Source organism: Pieris brassicae, chromosome Z, assembly GCF_905147105.1.
Source record: "Pieris brassicae chromosome Z, ilPieBrab1.1, whole genome shotgun sequence".
Lineage (NCBI taxonomy): Eukaryota > Metazoa > Arthropoda > Insecta > Lepidoptera > Pieridae > Pieris > Pieris brassicae.
Window position 1 is genome coordinate 8,186,526 of NC_059680.1, and position 18,515 is coordinate 8,205,040.

The following is an 18,515-nucleotide window of genomic DNA, read 5'->3' on the forward strand; positions in this document are numbered from 1 at the left end:
ACGCTTAATTCGTTCTGGGATGTAGTTTGGTACGAAACTAATTAAGGAAACTTTTCGGATTATCCCAGTTTTTCCACTCGAAACGACCAACGCGTGATGAAATCACTCTCCCCTTTTTGTATTCATGGAACGAGTGGTCGAGAGGGCGATCAACACCGCAGTTGTGGGTCTCGGTACGATGGTCACTCCGAGGACTTTTTCGCCCATTTATTTAGTGTTACTTGATCGTCGTATTTCGAACTCAGGCCCCCTAAGACAGTGAGATATTCACCAATTTGGTTCCACTAAATTTGTTTTGTTAACAACTAGTTAACGCTTACTAAGAAATATTTGTTCCATGCGTAGATTTGGATTATCAGGATGGGTATCAGCAAATGTTTTTGCAACAGTTTAAAGTCCAGACTAAGGAGATTCGTTATATTTTGTTCGTTTGTGATATAATTTTGAGAACATAATAATAAATCTATAAGACTAATGATCACGTAAGTGTAGTTGTGCAGCGCATTTCCCGAGGACAAGCTATGAAATTAAGTAATCAATAGATCAATTAACGTAATGTTATACTGAGCGTACATAGTTATAGGACAAACGTAAGCCTTAAAAGAAAATTGTGTAAGTGGATACATATAAAACACGTTACTTTTGTAAAAAAACAAAAGAAAATTCAGCAGAATGCTTGCCATAAATTGTGCGCCTCGCGGGAATTGTACCGTTTGCATACTCACGGAGTCGAGTGTCTATATTTTAAAGTTATTTCCACTCGTATACAGCTAAATTTGGCATACGTTTATTCTGGACTGAATCGTACTTAAATTTTATCAACCCGGTATTAATCTCAACCTTCCATGAATAGATATTCTATTGTTATATTATTAAGAACTTTATGAAAAGATATGAGTCTGATTTTCGTGTGATACACAATACATATTATGAGGATCATTATGGCTAATAAAACGGATTTTGTAAATTATCGAATTGTAATACGAATAAATAACATTTAATCGATACATAACTTCATGCTCCTAAATGTCACATAGTGTATAAAATCACGCAAGCCATCAAACATTCTTCTTTCATGATTAATTTCTTTGGCAAAACCATGTAGGGGTATTTTTGAACCAATTTATTTATGCCGTATAAAATCCTTAACTAGTTAAAGAATATTATTTATAAGTATTTACAAAACGTACCAGCAAATATGGCACACAGAGGCAAACAAAATAGCTCGTATGGTAGAATTAAAGGACTTAACTTAATTAATCTAAGTATGAAATGCTGGAAATATTAAAAAACACGTAAGTACTTACTAATAATTTACGATATATCTGACCTACTTACATTTTAAATATCAATTATGACTAATATTATTCATGTGCCATAAAACGCAGAGATAATTTCACAATTGACAGTAATAGATGCAATTTTCTTGTTTCAACTTGTCGTTTCTGTATTTGTGTGAATTGATTGTGATTGCAGTTGTTATTGATCGAAAATTGCTTTACTCCATTTATAAAAATTAAATACACGTAACACGTTAGGTCATTGTATGTCGTAAATTATTTAATGTAAATAGAATCTATCTAAAATTGACTGGTCTGCTCGGACGTTCAGTAGGTTCAAGTACGATTCTCTTAAAGCAACCCTCCGGGAGTTGATCTAAGATATCCTTGATGTTATTCACCTCGCCACTTAGGTAAATATGCTCATCTTGGTACTGTTTTATCCATCTGCGAAAAGTAATTGTAATTTTAAAGTAATCCTTTATATAGTAAATAAAATATAATTTTGGTGTTTACCTTTGATGGTTATTTTTAGCATCCGTCAAAGCCTTAATCTTTCCTTCTAGATCTTGTACTTGAAGCGCCTTTTCGGCTTCATCTAAACTTTTCTCTGTAGAAACAAAGATATGTTATCAAAGTTTATGTTAATTTTTATTTTGACGTAAGCTTTTTTAACTTACGTAGTCGATCGAGAGCTTCATCATCTAACGTTGGCAGGTTTTGTAATTCCTCCGTAATAACTTTAAGATCTTCGAGCCCTTTTGTTACTTGCTTTTCAGCTTCTCTTGCATCAGTGTTCGCTTGACCAACCTAAGATATATTTTTTATTAAAAAACTGTTTTTATTTATTACATATTTTCCTTTTAAAGCATTCTGGATTTGGTTACCTTCATTTTAGCATCTCTTGTAAGTTGCATGTTTTCTTCGGCGTGTTTTTCTAATGTTTCTATTTGTTGAGCTGTTCCCTTTACACGTGCTGTAAATAAATACACATTTTAGTTATATATCTATAAACACTCTTCGTTACAATAGTCAAGAACTATTTGAAACTTACTAGATAATTTTTCAGCTTCATCACGTAACTTTCCTGCTTCTGTTCGCGAAGTAGAAGCTTTCTTTCGGATATCGTGAGCGGCCTTAAAGATAAGTGCGTCGTCGTTAGTAGTTAGAACAGTACATAATAAGAAATTATACACATATCGATACAACCTAAATCAGGCCCTACCTCGGATGCTTTATCGGCGTATTCTTTTTGTGCCTGCTGCGCCAAGTCTCTAGCTTCTTTGGCCTTATCGCTTGCTGTGTTTAATTCTTCAATAATACTAGATATATTTTCTTCAGCCGCCGCTACTTTCGATTGAACTTCTGGGATATCGCGAGTTGCTAGTTCAGCTAACTGCCGGGATTCGGTTACTTGGTCACTGAACTCTGCAAAAGAATTTTCATCACGTTTTTTTAGATATTATTCAAACTACTACTAGTACTAAGAGCACTTAATAACTTGTATTACCTTTAAGTGTTTGGTAAATTTCATTTGCATCTTTCAAAGTAGCTTTGGTAAGTTCAACGTCATTTTTAGCCTGTGCCTGTATTTCATCTAATTTTGCCAAGAGATCATTTATTTCATCCTGGCAATGTAAGCCTTGATCCAACAGGTCCTTACCATGCCCAACAGCATCTGCTATAGCACGTAGTGTTTCTTCGTTATTGGCTATGAGCTGATCTAATTCTGCAGACTTTTCTTCAATCTACAATTGTATTTAAATATAGCATATCTGGGGTTGTAAACAAAGTGAGTTTATGAAAAGTTACCATACAAAATATTAAATTGATAATAAGAAAAAAATTAAGTACATACAGTCCTATTCATCTCCATTGAGTCGTGATGTAGTTTGCTGAGTTTTATATCAGGCAGTAATGTTGTATTAACTTCGGCATATAGTCCAAGCGCTTCTTCGTATACAGTTTTAGCACGTTTTAGAGCCTGATCTGCTAATTCTGTCATACTACCCAATTTTCCTGCAGCCGAATTGAGCTCATTTGCTAACATTTGAACTTCATTACTAAAATTAATATTTTAATATTTTAGTTAATAGTTTGAACTTGGTATATTTATATCAAGTTTAATCATAAAGAAGATACCTGATATTAGCTTGTTTCGTAATTCCATCTTTTGCAATTTGGTAAGCCGCTATTGACGTGTTAAATGCTTTTTCTGCGATATCCTTTATATTCTTTGCCTCATTTTCCAATTTTTCTGCCAGTAAACGAGATTCTTTTGCTAAAGCTGACATATCCACCGATTGTTTACCAAACTGATCAGATCTGTTTCGAGCTTTCGATAGTGCCGCTGCTCCTTCACCATCGAGATATTCCATAGCACTCTAAATATGAAAATTGTTGTTACAGTCAATTCAAAATCTACTATTATAATCCAAAAAAGGAAAACTTAGAAACTGATTAAATTTGTAGATGTCTGTTTAAAATGTGCTATAGAAATATGTATATACTATATGTCTTCTGCAATACTCACATTAATTTCCTTCTGTGCCGCCTCAATTATATCTTCAGCTTTGGAAACATTTCCCTTACTCTTTTCTACCGATTCATTGCCTTCATAACTTTCATCTTCTATTTTATAAAGCATGTTCCTGTAACACAATATTGTGTATTGCTTTTTGTTAGTTCGTTTTTGTTTTCACTTTATTTTGCCATTAAGATAATAATACTGTGCTTTTTCTTAAATTTCATAAAATTACATTTTCTAAGTATTAAAGTCATGGTGCAATAGCGAAACCATTTAAAATGAATATTTAATATCAATAAATACCAGTCAGCTGGATCAATAACCGTAAGTTTACCTGACATCGGACAATCGGTCGGCAAGTTCAGCTAAATTACTTGTTAAACTAGTTCCTGGGCCATTTCCAAGTTGAGCCTGAGTTTCTTCCATAAGCCTTATTATTTCTCCTCTTACACGTTGCAATTCTTTATCGAAATCGGCGTTCTCAACAACTGTTGGGGCTTTAGAGATTTTGGCTAATATCTGCAAGTTTTACTATATTAAGTACAGTAACGGGACAGAACTAAGAGTAGCTAAAAATGATAAGTGTAAAATAAATAAAAAACACGACAGTATGTATTGCATACTCATAATTAATAAATGTGTTTTACTGACATCGTCTAACTCTTTAAGTTGCTTTCTGTGTTGATTAACAGCATCTTGTACGAGATTATAACAAGCCGGACAGTCCTCACAGCCTTGACCATCAGCGCGTCGTCGTTTATTCTCCATACACCTGCATAATTAGTATTAATATAAAGATAGGATAACGTATGATTTAATCTTTGTCATACATCATCAATGCATAATCCTAATCCTAATTTTGTTTAAGTCTGGAGATTGTTTTGGAAATATCAGAATAATATCTACATGCTAAATACAACGTAAATATGTCAAAAGCAATAAATATTTAGTCCTATACTTAATAACTATCAGGAAATGATTATTTATTTATTTACCAAACCTCCTCATTTTTTTTAAATCGTGGCGGTCTCCAGTTATTCTAATCTTAGACAATATAGTTTTGTAACTAAACTGCAGGTAGTTTTTTATTACAGCGTAAATAATGTATAAATGAGTACTTCTTATCTTGTCAGGAACGTACCTATCACATCGCCGACCTTCGACGTTTTCTTGACAGGAACATTGTCCAAACTTGTCACATTGGTAATCTGTTGAACCCCACTCATCACAATCACAGTCACGACAGCCCTCTACCGAGAAACCGTAGTGATAAGCGAGACAACGGTCGCAGTGAATCCTTTAAAAAATGTTTCGTGGTTATCAGAAATACTTCAACATTTATTTCGTTAAGTACAATATTGTGAATATTTTTACCCATCGATACCAGGCTTGCAGTAGCATTGACCAGTTGCGGCGTCACAAGATGTATTATAAGAACCTTCAAGGTTGCAATCACATGGTTTGCATCCCTCGCCAGAATTAATGTTATAGTAGCCGTCCTAAAAATAAAAACGGTAAATAATTTATTTAGAATAGCGCCATCTATTGTAATTTACATTAGTCAAGTCGTGCTTTGTTTGTGAAAACCGTCGTAGCGATGCGCTGTTTAAGTAATGCATTTAAGGTTGCTACTTATGTTGAAAATCTGATCAATAATTATTCTGTAAACTCGAAACTAAGGTTTTCTGTGTAACTGGATTGACTTGTAATGGCGAATAAAGAACTTCGGCTTGTTATTGATTTTGGGGGTAACAACTGAATTTCACAACAAAAATGACGATTATAACAGTCGTAGGATGTTAGATTATTAGACCAGTACTACATATCTGTATGTGTTTTAAATAAATGCTTTTTCTGTCTATTAATAATCGTCGCAATAGAGAATATTTTAGAGGCACAATTTAATGTTAAAACTGTATACATCGCTGACTATATACTTACTTCACATTTATCACAATTTCTGCCTATAACATGGGACCTGCAGGAGCAGAACCCTGTTAGACCATCGCATTGCGGCGGGCCCTCTGGGCTCTCCAAAGTTCCAGCTTCATGGCATTCGCAAGGCTTACAATCACCCTTTTCGTTTTGATCAAGCGCATCTCCATAATAACCTGATCGTAATAAATGTTATTAAATCTCATTGTCTTTTGCTGCCTTAAAAACTGATTACACTCTTTAATTAACAAATACAAGGCATTCTTCAGTTCCAGGGGAAACAATGCTCAACTAAATTTTAACTTGTTGGTGTGTGTGTGAGGTTCTTTCAGGATTTCATTTAATTAAAAGTATATACATTACAGTATTAACACAACTGTGGTGGATTAGTCATGGTACGGCGCATATACAATGCCGTATAAACAGGAAGACCCGGATTTATTTCTCAGCATATCAAGCTTACAACAATGATTAACTATTAGCAAGATTTAAAAAAAACCCCGATTACTTACTAGTAATGTTATGAAAACGTTTCTTTAGTCGTAGTAAGATGGCGTTGCACAAACAATAAATTTGCACAAAGCTCTCCTTTAACATAATATGAAAATAAATAATCGAACGAGTTATCTTGCATTACCTAAAATACGTGCGAACTACGACAAAAAAATTTTTACTTACGAAGACGCACAGCTGTATAATAAACTACCCACAAATATAAAAAAATACTACTTCTTTCAATTCATTCAAATCGAAGCTAAGTGAATATGTTAGACAAAATTACTTTTAAATTTATTTCTTATTTTTAATTTTTATTCATGTCTCTGGTTACTTTTACTTTTAAGTTTGTTGCATGTACGGCTATCGTTTTATTATGATTATTTTAGGAACGACTACAATGTAATGTTAATCTAAAGTATTATTCTCATGTAAGTGACATTTTTGTCTTTTTTGAGAAATAAAGTCTTTAAACCTAAACCTAAAATAAATAATTATTTTCCTATCTAATATTAAATAGTGAGAAATATAATTATTGGTTTTATCATATTGCCAAGCAGGTTTTCTATTTCACAGGTTAACAACAAAAAAATTGGATTGATTTATGAAAAATACTCCCGAATATGATTGCGCCAATTTTACAAAAAAATAATGATTAATAAATAAAGAATTATATTAACTCTATAGATTACTCTCAATAACACTTTATTTAACTGTCAATTTGTCTACCCGGTCAATATGATATTGGGAAGTTGGATTGGAATACAATATATACTTACCACTTAAACATTTATCACAGTGATCTCCTGCCGTATTATAAATGCACTTAAGACATTCTCCAGAAGTCCTGTTACAATTTCCAACTGCATTTAAGTCCACATTACCGTTACATTGGCATTCTTCACAAGGTTTGGGAGGTCCAAACTGTCCAGTAGGGTCACCGAAATGTCCATCAGCACAAACTTCACACCTTGGGCCTAATGAAAACAAATTTTATATGGATTAGACTAACCTACATAGAAAAGTATAATTCAGAACAATTTATTATTACAAACAAGTACGTAAATGTAAATAAATCGATAAAAAACATTTCTTTATAATATGCGGTAAATTATAAATAAAACTATCCTTACCGGCGTAGCCAACTGGACAGTCGGTACAGACGATGCTATGGTCCATAAGTTGGATACATCCACTATCTTTAGGACATGGACACGGTTTACAATCATCTGGTGTGCCAGAAATGGCATTTCCGTAAAACCCTTTTGCACATAGTTCACAATTGCTTCCAGTTGTGTTGTGTTTACAGATACAAAAACCTAAAATACAAACACTTGGTTGAGGATTTATTACACACTATTGGTAGAGTTCACATAATTTATTTATTAATTAAATATTTTTGTGTCAACTTGAATTACTTAAATAAAGTAATTTGTGTTTCAAGAATGTATTGCCGTTATACATTTTTGGTAGAGTATTTTTTTCACAGTGTGGTCCGTAAATACACGTTTCACAGTAAACAAAAAGTTATGATTTGAGAAATTTTCATTTTGTTAAACTTAATATTATCTTCAATACACGAAATAAACAGCAATAAATGGCATGTCTAACGCAGGGGCTCATCAGTACCAATCTCGTGGATATTATAAAAACGATACAGAATGTAGATTTTTTAAAGAATTTTAATAAGAATTAGTAGAAAAAAGGAAATTTTAAAAACGCAAAATACATTATAACTCGCAGGGGTCGAGTTTCAGGACCATTTTTGCAGCTCATGAGCCCATCTAACTCCTAGTTGCGTTTGATCTACGAGATGTTGGCCACCCTGTATAAGGATATAGGTCGGATATGTCTCACGTATGCAAATAAAAAGTTCAATACTATACCAGTAGCTGTGTCGCAAATGTGGGCATGGCCGTTACAATCACAGGGTATACAAGCGGAATAAGGGCCTCCGTTAGCTGGTTCGTGTTTGAATCCTGGAGCACATTCCTCACAATAGTCACCAACATAGGCTTTAGGGCATGAACATTTCTCCACCCAATTCGCTGGTGCAGAACCTTTCTCTCGTCCAATCTTCGCTGTGTCCAGTTTGAAATTCATGAGGTACCCTTGACCACCTTTATTGTACGTTCCTCTTATTTTTATAGCTGTTAGGTTCTGTAGAATTGACATGAACTCGAAATTGGTTAATGTCGGGGTCCAGCCATATCTAGGGTCCTCGTGAAGCCTAAACTTGTACTCGCGTTCCTGTAACAATGTAATAAAATTATGAATTACTTCAAAACCGTATTCGCTCAGCTATGGGCCATCGCATAGTTTTCGCACAGCAATTTATATTAAATTACCTGATCGGCTGGTTCAGGGTTATTCTGGCTATAGATATTAACTGATACAGAACTTTGTGCGCCCTCCAGTATAATATCTTGTGAAGATGGATAACCTCTATTTTCACCTAGACGTAGCGTGAATTTTAAGTCGTGGTTATAAGATGCGCGTTGATCCCCTAGGAATTGATTAGACGCGACGAAGTAAACAACTTCAGATCCTTTTGAGCTGATAGCTAAAACATAATAATTATCAATCTTAATATCTCTATAATCGTAACTTCTAAGTTTGGAAAGAGCAAAGATTCACAGTTGTTAAATTTCAATATGTAGCAACTAATTATATGCTTGTGCCTACTTTAAAATATTCCTTATTATTTAATATTTTACCTATATTTTGTGTATTAGCATTAAATTGAAGTTGGGTTGTTTTCCTGTCACTGGTTTCTGCAGACCACTTTTCGGCATCCCGAATGAAATGAGCGTCAAGTTCATGCGCTTGGTATTTTGGCGCCGAACTACACTGCGAGGAATGGCCGAAACAGAAACACGGCGTACAACCAAATTCATTATCGATATCCAAATTAAAATAACCAGGTTTACATCTGAAAAAAAAAAGAAATTACATCATTGAACACTAAATTTCTAATAATTATTATAATTAACTTATACTTTTCGACTACTAATTCGTTATGGTTACCATTGCTCTAAAATGAAGCTATGGTACCGAAGACGGTACGGTACGTATTACTTGTCCACGTTTTATAATAATGCCTTAAAAAGGCGAAGAGTTTTATCAAGTGATTTCACACACACACGATCACAATTTTAAAAATAATTTGTGAATCTTCATTTTGAACCTTGTTACACTACAGATTTTAACAACTTGTAGTGCAACAGCTTAATATTTGTTAAAAAACCACTTACTCTCGACATTGCTTGCCTTCGACATTTTCTTTGCACAAACAAATGCCGGTAATGGGGTCACATTGCGGCATGTTGCTGTAACTACCAGATTCATTGCAGCCACATGGCTTACATCCTTGATTCGTAAAGTCGTAGTGATTTGGTGCGCACATGTCGCACTTTTCTCCAGTCACTCCGGGCTTGCATTGACACTTGCCTTGAGCATTACATTGCAAGCTGCGAGATCCTAAAATTTAATTTAATTTAATTATTTATAACACTTACATAGTAACAAATTAACACAGTAGTTACATCAAATGAATTCCAATGTGATTAAAAAAATAAAACAAATGACAATTTTCAAAAACCTGTAAAATTTTATTAATGTTATAATCAGTATTCATATATCGTAATTCTGTCTGTGGACGGTTGAACGGCACCTCCACTCCATCGTTCTTGGCTTATGTTTATTTTACTAAATATACTTTATTAAATGTATATTTTATTAACCAACTATGTTTGTGTATGTATTCGGTTATAGAATAAGCGTTAGAGTAGGTGTAGTGATAACAATGACTACAATTCATAGTTTATACGATTGAGATCACGTAGGTCATAACGAGGTACTTATTTGTAGGTTTTATATGGCTCTTTTATTTATTTATTTCGTAATCCTACTGCTAATGTAAATTATATATAACATAAAATAAGTATACTAAAGATTTAGCAAAAGATGTAAGACATAATATATACAAAAAGTTTTAAACATTTACATAAGGAAAGAATCAATAAAATTGATTAAATACGATTAACTAATTAATACCTAATTCGGCTGTGTTGTGTGATGTTGTAAATGTAAGGATGTATACATGAGGGTGTGTATGTATGTGCATTATGATTCAGGATATTTATTATGATATATACATTCCATAGCTTGAAACAAGTCAAGGCTTAAACAGTAGTAGTATGTCCGGCCTGCGCCATACTACGTTTTTGCATAGTTGGTGTCGATATGAGGCAAGATCAGCCTTTTGTGACTGACATATTTAGTTAATAGAGCACGTTGATTTCCTAACGACTATTTCGTATGCCGCAAGAGCAAAATTTGAATCCAAAATCCATTTGTGGACAGCTAGGAAACGTTTAGTAACTTGAAATTGAAGTCAATATGAACACACCTGTAGGGTTACAATTACAGGGCATGCAGATATCCTCAGTGCCTTGGAAGAAGTTCTCCTTACAACGTTCACAATTTGCACCATCCCTGTTCTCAGCACAATCCATACAGTGGCCACCATGCCCAGTTCGCTCATACAAATCCTTGTCGAAGTAACACTTGTTCGAAAATCCGTTACAATTGCACGCTGCAAAATTAATCATAGAAAAAGGTTATAATGTACTTTCAACAATATCGCATTTATATAGATTCGCCAAATTTATGTAAAACTGTCGTGATTTAATTAGAAAATCTAAATGCTTTATCAGACATTTTTTGTTGAATGTTTTTGGCGATAGATATAAAACTATGCGTAACGCGACGGATACAACAAAAAAGATTATATATTATAAGTATTGTTAAAGACGCCATAAAACGCAGGTAAACAGATACCATTGGGAGGACAGTCATGGAACATTGTTGCTCGTTGTTGTGAATTATCAATATTTGGAGTTGAATAATGTAAACTACTCGCTTCTATTTATACATTTCATTATTAGGTACTTACAATATTATTACATATATTAATAAATTCGCTTATGTAACTATGTAAATGCCAACACTTTCGCATTAAAATCGTTCTTGTAGTAAAAATACGTTTGTTCCCAAAATGTAAGACAAGATTGAGAAAAAGAAACTTATTAAATTAAACAAAACGATCCAAATTTTGGTATAGTATAAACTGTGGTATATCTTACAATATTTAAAATTTCCAAAAATCATACTTATGCTAATTCTAGAAAGAAATTAATGTCCGCGAATAATAATGATTAAAATATCATTCAATCTGAGTTGATCTCTAAAGATGAAACCAACATCGAAACAGACAATAATTACAACAAAAAAAACTACTTTGTTGAAATAATGCGTAATATGAAATCTCAAAAAAGGAATATAACATACATTTAACATACTAATACTTTACATAATACTTTATGTATCGTTAATTAATTATAGTCGCTTTTGCAAAACATCGCATATTTTTTATAGTCTTAATTATAATGTGGACAAATAAACGCCAAGCTAGACGAAATTCATAAGAATTCAAATTCAATTCAAAATTTACTAGCAATGAAAGCTTAAAAATATAGCTCTTGAGAAAAAAGTACAAACCTTTACACTCGTGAACGTTTGTGGGCGAAGCGCGACCCCAAGGTGCATCATTGTAGAAATCCAAACATTTTTCACACTCTCGGCCAGCTGTATTATGCTCACACCTGTGGAAGAATACAAAATATATTAATATAAGTGCCACCCATTTATAGTTTCTTTGCGATTCGAATTGTGAATACGTATAAAAAATAACAATAATTATTTAAAGATCAATCGGATCTTCTGAAACCCGTAAAACAAATTTGAACTATTTTAGGAATTTCCATTTATTAATTTAAATACACACATAATTACCGATATATGAGAATGGTATGGAATATATGGAAACTAAACGCTTCTTATATCACTATCACCCATTCCTGAAAATCCGTTTACCAAGTCCTCTGTTACTTCTCAACCAGAGCACAATAATTTACATCGGCTAAATAATCAGAACTGCATTCGGTTTAATCGCATTGATTTATGTGAATGCCTTTTACCTGCAATATCTCGCCCGACTTCCATCTGGGAGCTCATGAGTGTCGCATACAGAAGCGTGGCCGTTACATTTGCAACGGGCTCCGACCGCTACATCGGCAATGGCGTACCAATACGATTGTAATACTTGAGTGTCACCGAATATTTCATCTCCAAATGTATTCAGACGATCCAACGAAATGCGCAGATCTGTCGCCGTTACCCATTCCTGTAATTGGGTATATTCATTTAGTTTTCAGTAGAATTGAGTCTAACATCTTTATGCCAGGCAGGCCTATTAACTTGAATCGAGCGGAATTGTTAATATTTGGTAAAACAGAGGAGAAATTGCGACTTATATATTAAAACTCGTTTAAATCCAAGGTTTTGTAATGACGTTTATGTACTACATTGATAATTTTTTTGGCATTTTAAATTATTTTATGTTTAATTTTCACTATTGTATCTCTTTGAAAGTAGAGAAAAGTGTCAAAATCTTTACTCATTAGCTTACAGTACGTTAACGATATTTTTATTAAAGTATTAAATTAAGCAAATATTATTGCTATTATAGCTTATCTTCTATAAACCAATACCTGTAATTCTGGACTGCTATCAAATGTGTATGCTGAGGGTCTACCTTCGAGTGTGGAGAACAGAACATTACCACCCGACAGCGGTGATATGTCGGAATATTCGCTAGTACAAAGCGCTCTTGTTTCGGCACCCATTTCTGCGGCACGTTGTTCCAATACACCATATGTGTCACGGCATGACGCACTAAAAATATCCATATAGACATGTAAATTCTGACCCATTTGTAAACTATCAAGCGATTATTGGTACAAAAATTAGTTTAGTGACTGTTACTTGTATATAACATACATTACTAATTTAATTATTTACCTGAAGTATTGATATGGTTCCCAATCGGAGTCCTCACTTAGCTTTTTGTATATTGCAAAACTTTGAGGCCGGGGCGAATAGAATACAATTCTAACATATGTGATATCGTATGCCTTTCCTGTAAATAAAAATATAATTTAATTTATCTTTTTGAAGTCCCAAAACCAAGTAGAGAGCAGGGAACTTGGAACTTATGTATTACCAGTCGTGGGTTTCAATCGTTTAAGGTCAACATATAAACGAATAATAATATTTTGCTCACCTAAATGCAGAGTCAGGTTGACTTGATTGGGGTACTGAATGCCTTCTTTCATAGTTTCTGATTGCCACCATGTCTGATTATCTTGCTCGTAATGGAGATCGGTGAGGTAATAGCTTGAAAACTGGTTGGGTTGACAGTAATCACAGGACCTTTAATATTAAAACCCATTATTAAATCTTGTATATCCACCGCAACGTATTTAAAAATTCTTCTAAATAAACACCACTATACAATATTATATCTTGGTCAATTGCGACTTGTAATTTGTGTGTTTTCTTATTACATATTGTATTGTATTCATGAACCTTAAGATTAACTTTGAGTGTCTTTTTTATTTGAAATTTTTTTGTTACTTATAATGTTTGTTATTTAGCTATGCATTTCTTGCATTACCTCATTTTTTAGTATTTTCTTAATAATTAATTATAATTAATAATTCATGTTATCTAGTTTTATCTGTAATAAAACCATGTTTTATTAAATAAATAAATACGAAATATAAAGTGAAACGATTGTTGTATAATATTAAAGACATATCGTCCTGATCTGATCTCGTCAGGATGCTGCTCGTTACCGCACAATTCTTATTACATTCGTTTTTTAAAATTTTCTTTCTAATAATCTTCCTAAATAGAAGTCAAAAGTCACGCTCGATCGGATTCATAAACGATGAACTTTACATGCGTTTTCAATAATGCATATGTACTAATAGTGAAAAATACATTTTTTTATTTATTAAATAGTCGCGCAATTTACATAAAGTAAAACAAATTGTGTTCCATATACATGAATTAGATCAGCCTATTCCATTTATTATAGTATTATTCTAATTCATATCACATTACATTTTCGGTATATAATTAGTAGATATATTTTTACATGTAATCATAATTTGATGAGCATTACACGGGTTTCTGCTCTTTGACCTTTACCTGTGAGACGTGCAATGATTTATTGGCACAGTTTTTTGTGTCCTATTAAACTCACTGGAAGCGCCTCTACTGCATTGAGTCAAGTGATCACGTTTTCTACGAAATAGCAAAAAAGTATAATATCCATAAATGTTCGATACCTTGATGAAGTCCCAGCTGAAGTCTGAATACAGTACATCTTCACACCATTATCACCGCATGTATTTGTCGCTTCCATCTGTACCATGAACGCAGCATTCTCGAACTCCGGAATACATCTCTGGATAACATAACATGAACTTATTTTCGTTTAAAATAAGCCAATTCAATAAGTCCTTGGGACGCTTTTTACACCTCATTCAGGATTAAAAAGCTAAATAGAAAGAAATATTTTTCAAATTATAGAATAATTTTTACAAGTACAGTTGGAACAAATTTTGTTTAAAGTAAAACATAGTAACACTCTGAAACTAAAGCGAATGCGGAATTCAAGTTAGACAAGCGCTAACCCTTGATAGTGATATCTCATAACAAAATGTATTTAAATAATCAAAACTTATAAGAAACTTCTGTAACTTTGACCCACCTCTAAAAATGCCTTATAGCTAAATAAAGATGACACATTTTTAACTAAACCTCAATGGTGTATACAGGAGTGTTGTTCAAAAGTTTTTGAGACATTCTGTATCCTTTTACAGAGTTTATGGCCAGGCAAGTAAGTTCATCAGCCTTCGGTTCCTTCTATAAGTATCACAATGCCTAACCAGGATATTTCTAATAGATTGACAATACGGAAACAGGTTTATGTTTCCCGTCTAGGTGGTAAGTAGTTTTGCCGCCAAAATAGTTCTACTATAAATAGCAAGCCGCAGGACATTCACATCATCGCTGCTTGGCTGTTTTGCCGTTAATAGGGCATACAGGAGTTTGTAATTATGTATATTATTTGTCTTATATATTTATTCATAAAAGATGTTTATTAAATAGTTAGAAAATTCAATGTTAACTAAAGCAATATATTTTTTCTAATAATTAATTTTATTTAAATAATTACAAATGAACGATATATTTATTGCAAATATATATTTAGCTATAGGGTGCCTGGTATATACTAACTGGGTGGATATTCACTAACTAATGGGGTTGTTTGATATTTTGCGGAACACAAAAATAATTTCAAATATAATTTTTAATAATACATTTGGTTTATAATTAACAATCATTACTAACGTATCTTCTCTCTTAACATCTAGAAATAAGATTAATAAATCGGTTGTATGGAAAATTAACAATATCTGTGGCAAGCATGTATTAAGAGTAAGAGATATAGTTGTGCATCAACAAATTTTGACAGTAAATAGCAAATACTGATTAATGATTGATCATAAGATAATGTAACATAAAGAACTTTTTAAAGAAAAGTAAAAAAATATCGGATTGATTCCTCTATCTTTGGTTTATAGAAGTCGATTAAAACTTGTTACGAACAGTGCAGTCAGTTAAATTATATATTTCTTAAAATATTATAAGTGAGTAGTAGAGTACACCGTGTGGAAATCACTAGAGCGGATACTTGTAAGCTCACGAGATAAGTGTGTCGCTACTACACATGTGATGATATTCTTAAATTTTGATTATTTAACGTTCTTATTTAAGTAAAATTTGATACGAATTGTGATGTGTTAACGGATGCGATGATAAGCGGGTTCCGCTGGCCCCCGATAACAAGACATTAGGCCACCAGAGTAAACGAACTCATTATAAGTATCAATGGACTTACGATGTTTAATTTGGACCCACTGTGATAACCCTAAGATGTAATCTAACGAATCGCTATTGTTAACAAAGTAATGTATAGTACATAAAATTATTTTGATTTATCATAGGGAATATTTCATAGAAGGTAAAAATCCATTAATCATTTTTAATCTTGAGGAAACGGAGCTCAATTTTACAAAAAACAAATGAGTAGAGTGCGGAGAAATTAAACTAAGTAAATACTCATTTACTGTATATGTAAAACACATATTAAATCGTATAAAATGTTATAAATATTCCAACGTAATCATTTATCATAGTAAGTAGGTACCTGCAATACTCGTAAAACAAAGTACACAGAACACGTATTGGTGTCAGACAATTTGTTAATTTTGCAATTATCACGATACGCTCAATACAAATTACCTGTCTGTGAAATATATCGATAAATATAATATGTAAACTTTCTTATGAGTCATGGGCGACATAGTATAAATTCATATAACTATACTAGTCATACCAAAAGAACACGAACGATAAAGTTTTAAAAGCTCCACTTTAATAAAAGGGTTTCACTCACTTGCGGCTGCCCGTCATTGTTATAGCAAGAAGCAAGTTTCTGCGATCCTATCCTGGGTGTGTGGTAGTAATCCTGCGCCGATGTTATAGCTACAAACGTTAGAAAGTGTATATAAATAAAAGTCCACGCCATTTTGTTAAAGCGCGTGGAGCTCGCGTCGACGCGCGTGCTGCCCGAACGAGCACTGACGCTCATCTTGTTTCACAACACTACGTCATAGAGGAATTGAGAACAATCTGCCGAACAGGCTCCGGCCTCACAGAGACTAAAACAGTTTACGACAGAACTAATACAAACTTCTGACTAATCACAATTCCTCAAATGGAGATTAGACACAATATAATCATGTAATTGTAAGGTATTTAATATGAAACACATTAATAACATAATTAATCTAACAAACAAGTTGTATAAAAGGTGTGGATTGCCTTACCCAAACATCTTTATATTATTTATTTACTGTTCAGTAAACGGTGGCAGCAACAATGTCGAGCAGCGCACGAATCTATACTTGTGGTTAATTCAATTTAAAGAATAAAGTACCTATTAATCACACTATATAAATCTACACAATATCAATCAAAATGCACTCTCGACCACAAGTCACCACTTAAGATATTGCTTCCCAGATAGATTTTTAGTTAAATTTAACTAAATTCGAGAAAAAGTGCATAATGTTTTAAACTGTATTGTTTTTAAATACATTTACCTGCCAGGCGCTTTTATAGTCTTTGAGTCGTTGACGGAACGCATTTCTAGGCGCGGCGGCCTCAGCGACCGTTTTTTGTGAACGAACCTGAAAAGGCCCAAGCTTTTGTTTTTCGTTAGAATGCCACCATGTGCGGTCATCTGAAGAACAATGTCGTCTAATTATATATCTGCTATGGCTCTTTATTGACCGGGATTTTTTAAAGAATCTTATGTTCCTTATAGTTATATCTCTATCCTTAGTTCGAAAGTCCTGGAAAATAATTATATTATATTAAATGAGTCTAGCACACTGAACACTCAGTTATCGGCTTATTAAGAAAAATATTTGTGTAAATGCGGAAATATCTTTTCCGTTGTAAAATAAGTATCCGCTCCACGTCTTGATACTCGGAGTACGTAACGTGTACGTTTGATTCCGTTCGGTAAAACAAGAAATAAAAGACGGGCAGATCAGCTCTTTGGATATAAACATAAAGGTATCTGAAACGAGAAAAGATTGCTGCATATGATATATATGCATAAAAGTGTAGGGAGCAGTCTCTAAGTGTATGGAGAAGTGATACATGATATATTTTGCACGTGACCTATAACTGGTGAAACACTGCGTATTCTCCGAACCTTATTTTAATTACGTTACAGAAACCCGACGAAAATTTATTGCAAAATTTTATTGTCTTTAGTTTAAAAATAAAACTCTCTTAACTAACTCGAATCTCTTAGGTTCAACTCCATGTTTGTTAAGTGACGTCTTAAGTCCATGGAAATCAAATTTAATAATAATTTAAGCGTGTCCATAACTCAATTTTCCACGCACTTGTTTTGAACGGGGAAATCCCCAGGGATTTGTTTCCATGTGAACTAAGGGTGAGATTCATAAGCGAGACTTACGGCGAACTATGACTCCCGGATTTGAAATGTCTATCTCACTAGTCTATATTCTTAAAAAGCCGCCAACGCGCTCGCGTTCCCTCTGGCATTGAGAGGCTCTTAACATCAGGTGCGTCTCCTACTATACAAAAAAAAACAATAAATTTGAATAAATGACGTACGGGAGCCAGGCTTATCGTAAAATCTCGTTTCTGAATTTGAAACCAAGCACTATACCGGCAGTCAAATATACAACTAATACACA

The 18,515-nt window shown here is 33.3% G+C and overlaps 1 protein-coding gene across 1 annotated transcript; it reads right to left on the minus strand.

Annotated features, from left to right (window-relative positions):
• Positions 1–1,108: 1,108 nt before the first annotated feature.
• On the minus strand, positions 1,109–16,856 carry LOC123718466 (laminin subunit gamma-1). The gene is made up of 29 exons (XM_045674981.1): positions 16,673–16,856; positions 14,496–14,614; positions 13,424–13,572; positions 13,162–13,279; positions 12,852–13,035; positions 12,279–12,484; positions 11,800–11,903; positions 10,649–10,834; positions 9,492–9,717; positions 8,955–9,169; positions 8,586–8,800; positions 8,124–8,487; positions 7,371–7,556; positions 7,017–7,214; positions 5,749–5,918; positions 5,182–5,306; positions 4,949–5,104; positions 4,459–4,579; positions 4,142–4,326; positions 3,814–3,931; positions 3,423–3,664; positions 3,139–3,343; positions 2,791–3,028; positions 2,506–2,708; positions 2,335–2,416; positions 2,168–2,256; positions 1,961–2,090; positions 1,797–1,890; positions 1,109–1,727 (listed from the first exon to the last, which is right to left on the minus strand). The coding sequence occupies exons 1-29, from the start codon at positions 16,802–16,804 to the stop codon at positions 1,577–1,579; spliced, it is 4,911 nt and encodes a 1,636-aa protein (XP_045530937.1). The 5' UTR covers positions 16,805–16,856; the 3' UTR covers positions 1,109–1,576.
• Positions 16,857–18,515: the final 1,659 nt, after the last annotated feature.

Bases quoted from the DNA above. Each gene is read 5' to 3' on its own strand.
- LOC123718466 (XM_045674981.1), bottom strand. From the start codon at position 16,804: ATGGCGTGGACTTTTATTTATATACACTTTCTAACGTTTGTAGCTATA. The intron at 13,280-13,423 runs GTGAGCAAAATA...TTTTATTTACAG, and splicing joins CAACCTGACTCTGCATTTAG to GAAAGGCATACGATATCACA. The intron at 1,728-1,796 runs GTAAACACCAAA...TACTTTTCGCAG, and splicing joins GCTAAAAATAACCATCAAAG to ATGGATAAAACAGTACCAAG.